We start from the raw sequence: 17947 nt of genomic DNA, 5'->3' as shown, positions 1-17947 counted from the left end.
GGTGACGACCCCTCCCCTGGGCCCGTGGACTGAGCTGCAGTGGGGAAGGTTGCCTTTCATACGGGTCTTCCCCGTCTCCGGAGGCCAGCACTCGGCAGGTGTCAGCATCTGTGAGCACCAGCCGCCTTTTGCTGAGGAAATGCATGAACAAGTGGGAAAGATGACAGCGTAGCAGAAATAAAGACAGATGGTGTGGCAAAGAGACCGGGGACAGGAAGTGGTGAGGTGAGTAACAGAGGGACAGAGAGGGCTCGGCCATGGCCACTGGGGGTCAGGCAGAAGCTGCAGCTATGGCCTCTCCCCCAAGGGTGCAGGGTTGTGTTGTTAATGGTCATGACCCAAAGGTGAGACCCCTTGGAGAGTGGAGACCTGTCAAGATGGGTAGGGCAACCAGTCACAGTGATCCCTAAGATCACGTCCTTCCTTGGTTTCCCCATGCCCACCCCAAGCCCCTCCTGATGACATATGGGGCCCTCAGGTCCAGGAATACTCTGAGGCCCAGTCCCCTCTCTGCCCCACTGTCCCCTCGCTCTAACACCCTGTATCTGAGGCATAGGGTGAAAGCCCACTCTCCTGGGGACAGTTGGAGAAAGAAGCCAGGCAAGGAAGCCTCACTCCAAGGAGCACTCATGTTAGAAGGGGGTGCACAGAACTTGGGATGGGTCCTGAGGTTGGTGTGAGTTACGGGTGCTCCACTGTCCACGGTGCTGCCAACCCACCTGGGGCGGGGGGGGGAGGCAGGGCTGCAGAGTTCGTGGTGCCCAGTTGTCACACCACACACATTTATGGGATGTCAGGGCCGCGTGGCCCAGAAGCAACAATCCGTGAGCCCAACTCCATGCTCAAGTCCTTGCTGCTCAGAGCATGATGCCCGCCCCACCCAGCATCCCACAGTCAAGAACCTGGACCAGCAAGTCCATGCCTGGGGCTGAAAACAGGAAACCTGGGGCCTCCAGGAGCCCTGGTGCACGAGTGTGTGTGTGTGTGTGTGTGTGTGTGTGTGTGTGTGTGTGTGAGAGACAGACAGACTGACAGCCTCTGGGAACATGGAACCTGGCATCTGTGTGATTGTGTTTGCAAGTCTGCAAGGGTCTGGCACACCCTGCATGGTGTCAGGCTTGTCAAAACAGGCACTGTGAGCGTGGAGTGGCATGTCTAAGCATGTCTGGCTAGGAGCGTGTTTGTCCTGTGGCATGGTGTCTGCTGGGTGGGCTAAGGGCTTGCGACTAGTCTCCCTGCACAAGAGGGAGGCAGCACTGGGCAGCCTCCCTGCTGGTGGCACAGCAGCCTTGTGTCCCAGCGAGGCCACCCCCTGAGCATCTGAGCGGGCACAGCAGGGCGGGCAGAGTGGCCGCGCCTATCATCTGGGCACATACTCCCTGGGCAGCCCAGCCCAGTTGTGATCGCGCAGGGCCTTGTCCACCGTCCGGATGTAGCCATTGATCAAGTCCTTCATCTCAGGGGTGAAGGGCTCCGGGTCGTGAGGGCGCCGGCCGTGCCGTCGGAAGCTGCCCTCCTTGTTGTTCTCCACGCACAGCAGCCGCTCCTCGCTCACGGTCACGTTAAGGAAGGCCACCATCTCCCGCAGCGTGGGCACCAAGCTGCGCCGCAGCTCCTCATAGTGCACGACCAGCAGCCGCTTGCCGTATTTGAGCCAGTCCAGGACGTGCGAGGACCACCACGATGCGTAGCTGTTGACGAAGTCAGGCCACTCTGCGGGGGACAAAGGGGTGCCGTGTCAGACCCCGGCCTGGGAGGGCTGCTGCCCCTCTGGATGCCCAGGGAAGCGGCCAGGATTTTCCATCACCCGCTGCCCACGGCCAATCTGCCAGAATCTCCGGCTAAGAAAGACCTTCCTGGTGACTCAGTGCGAATAAAGGTTAGCATCAGACTGGGCTCTGCAGAGTCCTAAGCTGGGAAGACATGGCCATGAGTCTGCCTGCCCCCCAGCAAACACATTGAGTTAACATACGTGCAAACTGCATGCACCAAGAACTGGTTCTCTCTCTCACATGCTATGAATTCTTGGACTTGGGCCCTGCACCTGGTCAGGGAGAGCTGGGCTGGGCCACAGTGCATGACACAGCGGTATTAAAGACAGGTGGGAAACCGAGGCAGGGCATCTCTTTGGAGATGACCCTCATTCACCTTGATCTTGTCTCTGGCAACTATGCACATGTGACGTGGGTGACAGGGACTGGGCAGCGTGTGTGTGGGCAGCCGCTGGGCCTCCCAGTAAGGAAGACGCTGCCCAGGTCAGGCTTCCTCTCCAAGCCCCTCCTGTAAATCTGAGTGAGCACTGCCTGACCGGTGCTCACTGTGTCGGCGGGTGTGAGGCAGCTGGACCTGTGGCACAAGGGGTGGGAAGATGTATGACGAAGCCATGGATGGGCCCAAACTTCTGCAGATGACCTACTTCATGAGATTTCTAGCGAATTAAGAAATTAGGTGTTTTGTTTAGGGAGGAGAATGCAAATGTTAAGAATCACCCTAACAAAATAGTTTTCATAACTGGGCTATGGGAAGCATTTGTTTTCTCTCATCCTCAGCATAGTCCTCTGAGATGGGGACCACCCTGCTTTTCAGATGAGGAAACTGAGGCTCGGAAGGTATGCAGCTTCCCCCGGTCATTTGGGCTGGTAAGAAGCCCAGGAGGGATCAGAGCTTAGCTGGCTTCCATCCTAAAGGGGGGCAGGGATGGCTGGGTGCTGGTCTAAGACAAGGGTGATGAGGAAAAGGAAGGCCACGGGTCAGCCTCAGCGGATCCAGAGCCACGCAGGGACAGAAGCACAGCCTGCCTGGCCTATAGTCCTACAACTCATCACGCCACCACCCTGAATTTTTTTCTGACGGCTTGATTTGATATCGCTCACCACCCTGACCTGTACCTCCGTAATTCACTGCTAAAAGGCCGTCTGTGCATGCCTTGAGGGCAGAGACCATGACCCCTTTCCTGGGCCCCCGGTGCCTTGCCCAGCACCTGGCACACAGTAGGACTTCAGTAAGTATGTGTCAGCAGGCTGCCTCCATGAATAAAGTAGCAGTGACCCCCACCTGCCAGCCCCTTCTCTACCTTTGCTCTTCCAGTTGCGGTCAGCTGCGTAGCCCAGGTGGCCCGCACACTTCCTGTTGAATTCGGCCACCAGGGACCGGTACGGGTTCCGGATCAGCAGGATGGCCGAGTCGAACATCTCGATCTCCCTCCTGCCACTCTCGTGGGTCTTCACGCAGATGGTGCGCCGGCTCCGCCAGTGGTCCTTCTCACCCTTAAACCCTGCCCGGGACAAAGCAGAGGGCTGCTTTGGAAGAAGGCATGTTGGGGCCCCGACTGCCAGGCAGCAGATAAATCCAAATGCCAGCCTGCATCCCTGAGGGAAAACTGACAATAGGGGCAAAAGAGAGGCCCGTGGATGGCAGAGCAGAGGGCTCTGGGAGGCCTATGGATGGCTGACAGGAGGGGCCTCCATGGGAGGCGACCGATTGATGTTTTTCTCTCATATCTGTTTCTTTCTCTTTCCCTTCCTCTCTCTAAGCATGTCCTCAGGAGCCTGTCAGAAACGGCAATTCTAGGCTCACATCGGATCAACTGAGCTGGACTCCGAGGCTCGGCCCAGGAGTCTGCTGAATTGAACACGTCCCTGGGAGGTTGTGACACACATGCATGGGAGAAGCCCTGCTCCAGGGCCCCGAGGAGACGGTCTGGCCACGGGAGCTGCCTCCCCCCCTCTCCTCAGCCTTTGCCTACCTTTGTTGTAGAGAGTCCCGTCGAAGTAGTAGCTGCCGGTGTAGAAGCCGGTGGCATGCTCGATGAGGTGCCGAGCCCACGTGTTCCCCGCGCCCGGGAAGCTCGACAGAGCCACAAACACTTTGGACTTGGTGGGCAGGAACCTCCTGTCTGTGCACCGTGTGTCTGAAAGCCATACGTTGTCTCAGGGTCACTTACCCTCGTGGTGACAGACTCACCGCCGGACCCCCCTAGATAGAAACTGCTGATCCAAGACTCCTGCTTAACACAAGTGTGAACTGAGGTCCCCAAAGGGGGAGGGGTTTACCTCCTGCACATGGCTGGCCAGAGAAAGCGTCAGTGACAACGAGGCCTCGGAAGCCCACTCAAGAGTGTGGTGCATATTGGCGCCCTGAGCACCCTCAGCCTCAGCTTTGTCTCCATGGCCACAGCCAAGCCTTGGCTACGGGCACAGCACAGATAACTGCAGGGGAGGTGGCTGGGGTCATGGCTGGGCTGACCAATGCCACACACCCAGGTACAGCCAACAATGAGCCTGCTGGACTAGTATCAGGTAAGCAACCTCTCTGAGCCTACTCTTCCTTCCCCCAGGGCTGCATGAAATCATCACATGGAAGCCCCCAAACCCTGGACTGTGCTGGGTCACAGCAGGTGCTCCATGAAGGAGGCAGCATCCCGCCCCCTCTGCTCTTCCTCCACCAGCTCCTAAGGTCAGCCGGGCAGGCTGGATGCTCACACATTACAGTCCAAAAGCCCTACTGGTCCCGAGGACCTGGGTTGGCCTGGGGAAGCCTCTGAGGCTCCTGTGGCCACTGAGCTCCCATGGACGCAGCGCCACCACCTTGCCACTGCTATCCCTCTGGCCCTGCCTCTCTGCACTTCCTTCCTTCCTCAAGCCACCCTTATCTCCAGAGAGACTCAGATAAAGGTCAGATGCTCTTCAAACTGACCCCTGCGTCCTGTGTCCAGCTTCCATGGATGGTAGAGGCCTCCTCCATCCCGGATACAGGGTTTTTACACAGACGCCCTTCCTACCCCAGGACTGCAGTCAGCCATGGCCAGCATTTACAAACCCCCAGACCAAATGCCACAACCAGAGGCAGGCGCAGGGAAGAGGGCCCTTCACGCCTTGCCCACCTCTGGGGTGGGGGCTCACCTTGCACCGGGGTCTGGTAGACCTGGCAGTACTTGGCCAGCCTCTGTGCCTCAGGCTCCTGGCCACACAGTGAGCTGTTCACAGCATCCCGCAGGTTGAACTGGGGGGTGGGGTAAGCACAGTAGCACTCCCAGCCTCTGAGGATGGCCAAGGGGAACTCCTGCAGGACAAGGAGAGGAAGAGGAGCATCTCAGGTGAATGTGAGGGCCACACCTCCCACAGCTCAGGTGTGGGATGAACACGTGGATGTGCTGCCAGCTATAGGGGATCAACAGGGATACCTGTCCATCCTTTTAGTGCTGTGCTCTGTGCCCAAGCCCAGGGAGACCAACTCAATGAGATGTGACTTCTGCCCTCCAGTAGCTCACAACTGGCAGCTGACAAGTCAACAGTTATATAGCACAGTGAGAATGGTGCTATGACAAAGGTGAGCCAGGTGTGGAAGGAGGGAGCAGAGCCTGGACTGGACTTTCAAGATGTCTAGGAGGCAGTCAGGGTGGGAATGGACAGTGGGATCCATGGGGGAAGATGAGTGTGGGGGTCAGAATGGGACAGATAAGCCCACCCAGGGCAGTTAGGACTCAGTGTGTCACAGGTTTAACCAGTAGACCGAGAGCCCCAAGCGACGTCTGGAATTCCTGCTAGCTCTCCCTAGAAAGACACCAACCCAACCCTTATGCCTGAAGTCTGCTGCAGGGTGGGGTGTAGGGCCAAGGACAGTTTCCCCCACACCCATCTCCCCAAGATGGGAGAGGTGAGTGAGAGTAAACTTCTATCCACCAATGTACTGACCCCCATGGGGGCATCCTGAGAGCTGGGGTGGGGTGAAGAGGGGGCCCTGCCAGGGTTCAGCTCCTCGCGGTCTCTTACACGGTTTCTTGTTCCCACTGAGAAAGCTGTACCGTATGATAGACCTGGGGTGCTGGCATTGGAAGGCCTGGGTGTGACCTTGGGCAAGGTGCTGAGCCTCTCTGAATTTCACCATTGAATAAAAGTAATAGAAGCTCCCTTGCTCGTTTATTATGAGCACTGGATGAGAAGAGTCTTAATTGCCCAGCACTGGGCCCGGCACAGGCTCAGTGCTCACAGGGGAATGAGTTGTCCTCTGTCTCCTTACCCTCCCGCATCAGCCACAGCTCACTCAAAATTCCTCCACCCACTTCTCTCGCAGGTATTTTTGAGCACCTACTATGTACCGGGCACTAGATAGGACACATAGCTCCATTTCATCTCTGCCCACCCCTGCATCTGGCACGCAGGAGATGCGAGCCTCCCGGAGTGTGCAGAGAGGAGAGGCCTCTAGGAGTGTGCAAGGGAGGGGGGCTGTGGGCGGAGAAAACTTCCCACTGCCGAGGGAAGGGCCGCACAAACCTCCTTCTTTTTTACCCACGGCGAAATCTCATAAATAAATAAATAAAAGGAAATCAATAGCGTTTTCTGGGCGCAGCTTGGTAAAGCGGAGGATCTCAGAGAGACAATAGAGGCGGTGTCCCAGCCCAGAGAGACAGTGCAGGGCCTGGGGGAGGGGAGAGACCTTAGGAGGGAGGGGAGTGGATGCTGCTGGATGCTGCCCCCATGCAGGGCTGTTGTTAGGCACTGGCTGAATTCTCTCCTAGATGCCCAGAGGCCCCTGAAAGCCTCTCCCTGCCTCCCTGGTCCGTCTTCGAGGCTGAGGGGCAGCTTCACCTCCGCCAGGACTTTCACCAGGGCCCAGGCCCACGTGTCTCTCACAGCCAAGCTGCCATGTAGGGATGGGGGCGGGGGGGGGGATGCTTTCACTATTCTCACACTACTCAGGTACACCTACCCACCTACACACACACACAGACACACAATCTTGCTGCACACTCTGCTTCTAGAGCTCAGAGCTCCCTTTTGCATTGGAAAAACTCTTAAACATTCTATGGGACCATAAGCAAGTCACTCCCCTTTGGAACCTTAGTTTCGCCATCTGTAAAATGGGCATGTCCCATGAATCAGCTTGCCTGGAAGAGCTGGAGGATTTTGTTTCTCTCGGGCCCTCTCACTACTTCCCCTGGCCCACCCCGAGGGTAGTGAGCTAGGACATCTATCCATAAGCCTTTCCTGGGAGAGGCTTAAAACAGGGATGGAGGATGGGGTAGTCAGTTGCTCTGGGTATCCAGGGACTTTTATGTCTGAGAGAGGAAGCACCGCACAGTAGAGAAAGCACCAGGTTTATAATTCAAAAGACCTGGACTCAGGTTCCAGTGCCATATTCAATATCTGTGTGACCTTGGGCAAATACCTGCCCTTTCTGTACCTTGATTTTCTCATCTGTAACATGGGGGCAATAATATCCAATGCAGAGTGCTGGGAGAATGAAGGGAGGGCATGCTTGAGAAGGACCCAGCCCAGTGCCCAGCACACAGTAGGTGCTCCCCTATTTTTATCTCTTAAGGCCTTTAGCTGTACTAGAGGTGGGCCCCAGACCACCTGCCACTCAGAATACCAAGAGTCTGTTCCCTGAAGTTCTGCACTTTGCCTCTCCCTCCAAGGCCCCGAAAGTTCAGGATCAGGCAAAGGCCAGAAGCCCCTCCCCCCATCATCACTCGTGGTCCTTTAGTCTCTACCAGGCACATACAGAAAAGGATTGCTTTGAAGACTTAGCGGCCACAATGAGGCCCTAACTTTGGAACCAGCCACACCCCCAACCACAGTTGCCCCCAACGTCAGATGCAGTGATCCATCCAGCTCTGGCATCTAGGGCCACTGTCACAGTGCAGGGCCGAGGCGACAGGATCTGGGAGTGAGAGAACAAAGGCTGGCAAACCCCAGCAGCACGTCCAGCTAGACTCCACCCACCGCTGCCCAGAAAGTGAAATCTGTGTCCAGATCCTCAATCAGAACACCACTGGCTTCCCGCAAGCAAGTTCTGCAGTCGGGAGTTGGTGAAAAGCCGTCGTGGGCATTGCAACCTCCCACCTCCACCATCACCACCCATCCTCTCCCACAAAGCCCTCCTCCCGTCTCCTCTGGGACCAACACCTTCCCCACAGTGAGGGGAAATGGCAGCCTGGGCACACATGGCAGCGATGGGGAGGGCACACGGCCGGCCATCTGGCCGCATCCCCTATCTGTTGGGCTGAATTGTGTCCCCTAAATTTCACATGTTGAAATCCTAACCCCCATACCTTAGAATGTGACTGCATTTGGAGACAGGGTCTTTACAGAGGTAATTATGTTCAAATGGGACCCTGAGGGCAGGCCCCAATCCAATCTGACGGGTACAGTTATCAGGAGAGATTACAACACAAGCACACACAGGCCAAGCCACCATGTGAAGACAAAGGGACAAGGCGCCATGTGCAAGTCCAGGACAGAAGAAATGAACCCTGCCAACACCTTGATCTCAGACTTCTGGCCTCCAGAAGGACAGGAAATACATTTCCGTTGTTTAAGCCTCCATCATTCGGTAGTACTTGGTGACAGCGGCCCTGGTAAACTAATACACTAGCTTTCCTACTGGCCCGTGGCCCTTATAGTCACACACCCACCACAGGGCCTTTGCATTTGCTGTTCTCTCTGCCTAGAATGTTCTTCCCCCAGACACTCTTGTGGCTTGCTCCCTTATTTTCTTCAGCTTGCCTTCTCTGTGAGGCCTCTGGCTAACCCATTTCAAGTCGCATCACTCCTCCCGCCACCCCCTCATTCCCCTGCTGTGCTTTCTGATTTTGTTTCATTGACGTATAACAGCGATGAAGTACTCGGACCCTCTGCGTACAGTTCAGTGGTCTTGATGAATGCAGCTGAAGACACACAGCAGTTTCTTCCACCCCCTTCCCATCAGCCACCCTCCCTCAAAGCAACTGCTCTTCTGATTTCTATCACCACAGATTCATTTGGCCTATTCTAGAATGTCCTATAAATAGAGCCATCCAATGTCTATTTTTGTGGGTCTGCTTTCTTCCATTCAGAAATATATTTGTTAAACCGCCCCTGTTGTTCTATCTGTTAATAGACTGCTCCTTTTGATCGCTGTTACTGTGCATGGGAATGTACCAATTTGTTGACTCATCCACTTGTGGACACAGGGGCTGTTTCTGGTCTTTACCTATTAGGAATGAAGTTGCTATGAACGTCCGTGTACAAGACTCTCGGTCAATAAATATTTTCATTTCTCACGGGCTAAGGCTGCATGCTCCTGCTTCATTTTTCTGCACAGAACTCGTCAGCATTCAGCGTGCGCTCGGTTTCACTTCCTGGCCTGTTTACCGCTCGCTTCCTTCCCCGAGCGTGTGAGCAGGGATCCCTGGGCTGCTGGGCTTTGCTGCGTCCTCCAGAGCACGGTGGGTGCTTAACGAATGTCTGACGGACAGGCTAACGAACAAATGAACGAATGAGGAAATGTCCTCTACAGGTCCCAACTCCCCCGAAGTTACTGGCAATGGGTTTGGGCATGAGCCCCCTGTTGGTCATTTTCGCCCTGGGCGTCAGAGACCCAGGGAGGGGGCTCCGTCTCCCTCCCTGGCTGTAACAGTGCTGCCGACGTTGATGCCTCATGGTACTGTATCCAAGGGCTGGGGACAGGTTGCCCCCACCAGTGACCTGAACGTTTTTGCTTCCTTGAGTGGATTAAACTGTCAAGTTTCTGGGTGTTTGCAGAGCTGCGAGGGAGCCGCAGACAGTAATGTGGTTTTATTTACAACATAACCACTTCAACGACATCACTGGATTCTGAAAACACAGACCAAATTTTCAGACCCTTGGGGATTTCTAGGACATGATTTCCATAAAAATTAAATATTGATGAATCTTATCTCTCTGCCAACTTCCCCACTCTCCCCACCCCCATTCCAGGCTCCAGAGAGAGGGAGAGAGAGAGAGAAAGGAGAAAATTATTAGAAAAAGCAAAGTGGAAAGGAGGCACAAACACAGATGTGGGATCGTTTCAATAAACTAGACAAGGGATTGAAGAGGAAGCCACTGAGCCTGTGTCCGGGGGCAGGGTGGATATGCATCTTGATCCTGACACATCACCTCCAGCCTAAAGCCAGGCTGTGATGTAGCCAGGGATGGCCTCTCAGGGTGGAGGGATCCACATGCAAAGGCTTGGTGATGGCCAAGGGGTCAAGGAATGGACATTCCAACAGGCAGAGTGAGGCTCCAAGAAGGACCCCTCTATAAAGTGGCCCATGTGGGTCTCATCTTCTCCACCTTCATTCCTCCTTGAGCATGTTTCTTGGGATCTCCATGGTTACACAGAATTACAGACATTTCCAAGATCAGCACTTCAAATTTCAGAAGGTGAAACTGAGGCTTAGAGGCAGGTGGTGAGCAGCCCAAGACCTCAGGCCGTCAGGGAGACTGGAACAGAAGCCAGCTCCGGCCCAGTCCAGGGCCTTGCCACATGCCACACCCAGCTCCTTGGAGGCAAACACATGAGTGCACGGGTGTTTGATGAAATCTGCAAACTAGCACAGAGCTTAGTTCTGACCAGTCTCCCTCCAGGGCAGGTCCCTTCACTCCAGGCAAGTCTGACATTCAAGACACAAGAAAGAAACGAAGACTTCCACAAAAGTGGCTCCGAATATGGGGGGCGAGGGGCCAACTTTTGCTTCTGGTGCTTTCGGGCAAATGTCAAGTTGAATGAAAACCCATCAGCTGTTACAGGGATTGAGAGCCTGTGTCCTCCGACCTGATGCCTGTGGGATCTGACTGCAGAGTCACGGGTCATGTGGTTTGGAGAGGCAGCTACAGGGAGGTGGCACCGGGCTAAGGCTCAATGTCAGGTACACGGTGTTGACAAGCTACTGAGCATCTCTGAGCCTTGGTTTGATCACCTATGAAACGGGTATAGCTTAATGATTATAGGCTTTGGAGCCAGCAGGTGTGAGATTAAGATAGGATAAACCGAGTCTTGATTTCTGCATCTGTGAGGGAGCTTTGAGGGTGAAATGAAATACTTGTGAGGTGTCTGTCAGAGAGGAGACACCCGAGTCCAAGGGAGGCTACAGGCATGGGGTGGGGCAGGGGCTTCTCTGTAAGAAGAGCTGACTCACAGCCCCTTGCATGTGTCCAGCCACAAAGGTGCTGCTTCCAGATTGTTTGGGGGCAAATGTCAGTGTTTCCAGGGGCCTCTATGGGATGTCCCCTTGGGCAATGGCTCTCTGCAGACACTGAGCCTCCAGACGGTAGACCCACTAACCCCTCTCCATGCTACACCCTCCCTGTCACAGCCAAAACATGGCCCAGAAAGAAGAGCTCATGGTACACTGTGTGGCTCAGAACCAATGAACCCAGTGTCTCAAGCATCCCATGCACAGCAAAGGAACCATCACCCCATTGTCTGGAATATTCACTATGCAAGAGACACACAAACCTCAGAACTCTGTCACGTCCACAAAGTCCCCGAGTCGTCCCCACAGTCTGGTGAGGCATTTCCGCCACCACCAACCCCAGTAAGCACATGACGACACTAAGGCTCAGGGCTACGTGACTGGCCAGGACCACAAAACGAGAAAGGGCAGAACAGGGCTATGTCCCCAGGTCACTATGACTCTGAAGCTGCCTTCCTACCACCTTCAGAACGATGAGGCCAGGCGACCACAGCCTTCAAGGTACCGAAAGTCTTGAGTGTGCAGAGAAAATGCACATCCCCTTCGCCCCAGCAATCCCATATCTGATAGCTTAGCCCCAGGAAAGAATCATGAACCTGCTCAAAGGTTTGCCCCCAAGGATGTGCTGTTTATAACAGCAAAGGAAAAAAAGAAACCGCCTCAATGTCCAGCAGTAGAGGATGGGATGCCTTGTAGCCATGGAGGGCATAGCAGGGCAAAGGGAGCTCATGCAACAGTAGATGAGAGAAGGAAACAGGAGGAAGGAAAGATTCAATTTATTAAAAGCAGATGACATATATATATACACATACACAGACACACACATGCACATATATATGTATACATATATACATATATATATGTGTGTATACGGAATAAAAGACCAAGGTGTGCAGAATGTTTTTAGTTGTTTTCTCTAATGTAGTAAAGTTACAAGTAAGTTTTAATTTTATTTCTGCATTTCCAAAAATTTCTAAATTTTCTAAAATAAAACCTGTGCAATGCCCCCCCCCAAGAAAACAATAAATATTCTCCAGAGACACACAGCATAGCATCAACAGGTTCACTACAGAACATTTATAATAAATCCAAAGCCACAACCTATCAATCATTGAAATGACTATGCAGCATTTTGGCAAAGAAAAAAATTCTTAATATCAAGGTAGAAAGTCACAAAACCCAGGCACTTACAGACCCAGCCTGGGGGTGTGTGAAGCTGCGCGCCCCATGGAGGCCACGGCCCAGCGCACACACCGAGTCCACGGGGATCCCAGCGGATCTGAGCCCCAGCGGCCGCCCAGCAGGCTCCCCGTTAGCACGGGCTTTTCCATTTCACAGGCGGCTGGGCTGGCGCCGCCATTAAATGGCCAAAGAAAAAAACCCTAGAAGAAATGTCAATGGGAAAACATCCAGGAGGTTGATATTCTCTATGAAGAACCTGGGCACCCAAAAGAGGCACCTGTCTCCCTCCTGCATCCTGTCCCCTGGTTGCTTTCTCAGTAGAACCACTACCAGCGGCTGGCAGATAAAACCTCAGATCACAAGGCATAATGCTAGTGATGCGTCACAGGTTAGTAACCTATTTACAGATGGTGTTAGATTTCACTCACCAGCCCCACTGTGGGCATGCCCACGCCCACAAATAGTCTGTTTGCACATAAATATCCTGCTTCAAAATTAATCACCCCCAGATCCAGACTGGTAGCAATGCCAATACCTAAGCTCCCCCCACCTCTTCATTCTCACCTCTGTCCAAATGAAGGAGGTGATAGGACTTTGAGTACTGAGAATGAGCAGGTTTCCTTCCATCTCCCAACGATCACAGAAAATTAGACAAGACCATTTTACTGTGTTTAAAAACACATTACACTGGTCAAGTCCCTCTTGCTGGCAGAGAGTCAGATCATTAAGATGCTGATATTCCCCAAAACGTTCTCTTTCTGTCAAACTACACTCTTGGAGCTCCCCAAATTCATTTTAACTAACACACAAAAAACAATAGGGATTTTTATCTGGGGCTACAAATAAACCCCAGATGGTGCTCAAAATTGGGGCGCTGCAAGGAGGGCTCCCCTCTTTTCCTGTTCCCAAGCCCCACCTCTCACATCTGCTGCTGGTCCCACAGCCCAGCCAGCCCTGATTAAGCCCCTAGGCCCCTCCCCCAGGTTTAGCTCTGTCCCATTTAACATTCTGCTGTGTGCATTTTCCATCATAAAAGTCCTTGAAAGCATTTTCAGTGGCTGCATTATAGTCCACTCTATGGCTGTGGCTTTAATGTAACCATTCCCGCATCATAGAACATCTGAGCTTGTCTTTCAGCCAAATTAGGATGAGATGAAGCTGCCACTGGGTCAGCCCTGCAGCCTCGGTGCTCCTGGCCTTTCTGGAGAGCAGGTGCTTGGCACTTCAGACAGGAAAGTAAAGCCAGATATCCCTGAGTTCACCTCTCACCCTCCCCTCAGCAACCAGGACAGGAGAGAGGAAACCATCCTGAAACCAATCGCTGGTCACTGCAGGCTGGGTCAGCTGAACTTCCAACCGATCTCACGCCCGCCAGACCTCAACACCAGAGGAATTGGTTTCCTCACCTTCACCAAATAGTTGGAAAAGACAACTGCTCGCCAGGATTCAGACGCACAGAGAATGCGGGCCATGCCTGGGCATTGCTGAGCCCACACATTCAAGCTGGCCCTCTAGGGCAGTGGTTCTCGGTGGGGCGTGAGGCAACAATTTTGTTCTGCAGGGGACATGTGGCCTTGTTTGGAGACAGTCTGGGTTGTCACAACTGAGGGGGGAGGTGCTGTTGGTATGTTATGGGTAGTGGCCGGGAATGCTGCTAAATATCCTGCAGTGCAGTGACAGATCCTAAAACAAAGGTGGACGACCTGGAATGCCAACAGTTGCAAGGCTGAGACACCCGGCTTTACAGTGAAGTCAGAGTCCCTGCAAAACCCTGGCCAGGAAACTGCAGAGCTGAGAGCTGCCGGGGGCAGGGCAAGGGGGCTCCAGAAGGCTGAGTCCCAGTTACACCAACATCCACAGGGTGAAACGAGGAGAAGGGATGGACAGCTTGGGAAGCAAAGGCTCACTCTGTTGGGTAGATGGTAGTTTTCCTTGGATGAGTAACATGTGGGACCTCGTCCTTGCCCCACCTGGAATCCCGAACTCCAGAGCCAGGCCACAGGCCAACTCCTACCACAGCTTTGCCAAGGCATCTCCGAAGGTGGTCCTGAGGAGAGCTGCTGCCCAAAGGGATCCACAGAGAACACCTCCACCCCCTCCAGAGCACCCTACCCACAGCTGTGAAGTGCCATGCTGGGCATACCACCTCTCCCTGCTACACACCAGTAGCTCCCTCTTACCCACCGAAAAACATCTGGACTTTGAGGCTGGCATCCAAGGCCAGTTGTCATTTGTCTCCACCCACCTTTCACACCACACAACGTAGCCCTCCACTCCAGCAAGCTGGGCTGTTTTCCACCAACCCCCTCCTGCTAAATAGCTGCCTAGTCTTACAATGCACCCCTCACACCCCTCACCCACCTGTTGACACTGCCCACATCCACCCGCATAAGGCACTGACCTACTCTGCCGGGTCCTGCATCAGCCCCTCCCCAGGGGTGAGCTCCACCTCATGCATGGGGGCTGGGTCTCCCCCACCTCTGAGCTCTGCTGCTCCCCACAACCCTCTACAGTAAGTGTCAGCATAAGTGTTTGGCCACATCTCCCTAAACGTGTCCTGCCAAGACCTCCTTTCAACATTAAAGCTGAAAATGATGACTGTTCCTCACAGCTGCAAACTTCTGGGCATCTAAACAATGGCCTGGAGGAAACAGCCACACTCCCGCCCCATCCGACAATACAGGGAGGCCCCGAAAATAAACTGGCAAAGGCCACTTGAAGAACCCAGAGCCCTCTCCTCTCTGCTCTGACCTGGACAATTCCCACCAACATGAGCCAGAGCTGAGTGTGTGACTTGTCCTTGAAACATGTCATGAGGGGAGACATACAAGGTGCTAAAGTGAGAAACGGCAGAAGAGATCCAGAGCCTGCAGGTACCCCTGGCACAAGCTCCAAGGCAAAATTGCAGCAATGCCAATCTGTGCCAGCAAAAACAAAGAAAGGCTGAAAACTGAAGTTGAAGAGTTTTAAACCGTCAAGGTGTACGTCTGTAATCACAGGGCAGAAATCTCTGGGCCCTCGTGGGCTGCTCCAGAGGAGGCGCCCCCAGAACACTGGGATGTCTACTTAGGAGGCTGCTTTGAAGTCGCTGTCCCTAAAAGCAGAGTCACAGGGTGCCTCGTTTCCCTCTCAAACATCCCTGGTGGGGTGTAAAATGAATATAACCTCAGCCAAGGGCGATATGGCAAAGTCTGCCAACATGACAAGGCCACAAAGCCTGTGACCCAGCATCTCCCTGGAATTCTGTCTCAGATCCAATGAAACGAAAGAACCCACTCACAAGAGAGTCGTTGCAGCCTTATTTGTAAAAGCAAAAGACTGGAAACAAGCTAAGTGTGTAACAGCAGGGGATTGGTTAAGTAAATTATAGCACATCATGTAATGGAATAAAAGATTGGGAAAGTGCTCTCCTGACCAATACAGAGCCATCGCTAAGACAAGATTGTCAAGGAAAACAAGAGTCCGGCACTGGGTGGAGTGAGTAGCTCGTTACCACCTGCGGGTCTGTAGAGGAATAACATCTTTGAAAGGGACAACTGCTTGAACAGTCATAGACTCTCTGACAGTGGGCGACGGAAGTCACACCACAGGCTACCTCCAAGGAAGGACAGACACTGGGTGGGTGAGACATGGGGTGAGAGGAAGACTCTCCCGTCTGAGCGCTTTTGTGTCTTTTTATTGTGTTCCGTGTGAGCATATCACCTATTAAAAATAATTTAAAATACTGAGGACACAAGGCGGTGATGCCGTCTGTCTCCTGTCATGTCCCTTCTCTCCTATTGCCTCCCTTCTGCACTCACCCTCCTGGGTCCCCCTCCTTCAATGTCACACAAAGGGAGCAGCATAAAAGCGCAGGGGAGTGGTGGCAAGTATGGGCGGTAAAGCCAGTCGTTCCATGCCTGTGCCAACCTGCACTGGCTCTTACGGGCAGGGATTGGAGTAGCTCCCCTCAAGGAGCTCTGGGGGAATTAAAGCAGATCCCTGGTGGGAAGGTCTCAGCACGGGCCCGGCACACAGCAGGACACCGCCCAGGCTGGTGACCCGAGGAGGCTCCCTTCAGCCTGGGCTGGCCCCGCTGAGCTCCTGATTCGTGGGGGCTCCCCAGGGACCTGCTCTGAGCTGCAGGTGCGAAGGTGGCCCTGGAAAGCGGACTGTTTCCTTGCGTACACAAGCAGGTGTCCCTGCTGCCTCTCCTCAGGGCTCCGCTCCCACGACTGGGAGAGAGGAAGCTGAGATCCCCAGGCCAGATGTTTGCAAATCAACAAACTGTTCTTGGCTCGCTGCATGTGTCTCGCGATTCCCCGACGCCCAAGACATCCTCAGCGGAGGCTTGGGAAGTGCTGGACATGCAAGAGAGCCACTTCAAAGGCTGTGCGTGCGCAAGAGGAAGGCGCACATGAAAGGCTGTCTCCACCCTCCTCCCAGGGAAGCATCTCAGGAGGGCTGAGAACACAGCCCAGGGAGGGTGGCTGCCAGGGAGGGTGGGGGCCGCAGTGGGGGGCAGGCTCCTTCCCTTCCAACCTCATCTGCCCTCACTGAGGCCCACTTCCTGGACCTTCAAACCACCAGCAGGCCATGGAGCTCCACTGAGTTCAAATCCTGGCTTCCCTGTTCCTGGCTGTGTGACCTCTCCCTTCCTCAGTTTCCTCGCCTACAAAACGCTGATAATCATAGAAACTCTCCTATACGGTTGCTACGAAGGATTAAATGGATTAACACATTTAAGCTTGGAACAGTACCTGGCATGAAATAAATGATCAATACATGTTAGCTACTGTTGATAACTATCATCACCACCATCACCATCATCATCATCATATCATCATCATCATCGCCAAGGCTCTCCGCGCTCCTAGTCCCATTCTGTTACACTGCCAGGTATCATGGCCCCATGAAGGCTACTGAATCCCCGCACGCAGGAGCAGTCCAAACCCCAGCTTGCTGCCACTGAGGGCCATTCTTAGGACTGCAGCGTCCAGACCAATCTGGAGACCGCTGGACTCCAGCCCCGGATGTCAATGTTCTTTGGACAGCCTGCTGGTGTACAAGCCTTGCTTCCCAATCCCCCGGTCCTGCCTTTTGCAAGTCCTATCTGGCCTTGGCCAACTTTCCCACCCCAGAGCTAACACTCGATGCAGGGACAATGGCCTTTGGTGCCTAGTCCAGCCCCTGCAGAGTCACACTCCACTCCTCAGCCCAGGCTGAGCCAAAGGTGCCCCTGAAGTCAGGTTCATGGCCAACACTGTCAGCACACATAACAGAACATCCGTCAGCTCTCCCCAAGTCCTGAGCCAGCATTTTCTTGCTTCCAAACCAAGTCAATATAACATCTCACACTTGTGCCAAGAGCTCATGTCGGGAAAGGCATGATCCTTTCAGCTTTTATAACCTTTGCTGACAATTCCCCACCCAACCTGGAATCGCTGGACTTAGCAACAGGCTCTCTGAGGGCACCCTCAGGGACGTCTGCTGCATGGCCTGCTGCTCCGAGAGCAGGCGGACGTCTGCAGCCCAGCGCCGCCCCCGCCCCCTCTCCGAGACCATCACACACGCTGGATGTGATGGAATTATAATTGGTCTTACCTTCTTGGAACAAAACCCCGAACACGTCTCCACTGTCACATTGGCCTGTATCAGGGAGTCGGGGAAGGCATGTGTGACGTTCTCCGGCAGTCTGAAGCACCCGCGGTAAGTGACCGTCCTCCCTGGGGGAAAAAATAGGATTCCAGTGAGAAATGGTGCTCATGGTTGCCGGTGCCTGTCACTAGGGAAACTGGTGGCTGAGAT

The 17947-nt window shown here is 53.9% G+C and overlaps 1 protein-coding gene across 1 annotated transcript in view; it reads right to left on the bottom strand.

Annotated features, from left to right (window-relative positions):
- Nucleotides 1-984: 984 nt before the first annotated feature.
- WSCD1 (WSC domain sialate O sulfotransferase 1) overlaps nt 985-17947 on the bottom strand; it is a 28511-nt gene continuing 11548 nt past the window's right edge. The window contains exons 4-8 of the mRNA XM_016200920.2: nt 17744-17865; nt 4902-5061; nt 3746-3910; nt 3074-3274; nt 985-1713 (exon numbers count right to left, since the gene is read on the bottom strand). Of these exons, the coding sequence (XP_016056406.2) occupies nt 1361-1713; nt 3074-3274; nt 3746-3910; nt 4902-5061; nt 17744-17865 (1001 nt within the window). The 3' untranslated portion in view covers nt 985-1360. The remainder of the gene's footprint in view (nt 1714-3073; nt 3275-3745; nt 3911-4901; nt 5062-17743; nt 17866-17947) is intronic.

Source organism: Miniopterus natalensis, chromosome 17, assembly GCF_054644295.1.
Source record: "Miniopterus natalensis isolate mMinNat1 chromosome 17, mMinNat1.hap1, whole genome shotgun sequence".
NCBI lineage: Eukaryota > Metazoa > Chordata > Mammalia > Chiroptera > Miniopteridae > Miniopterus > Miniopterus natalensis.
The sequence above is the reverse complement of the archived record's forward strand: the minus strand, read 5'-3'. Positions and strand labels throughout refer to the sequence as shown.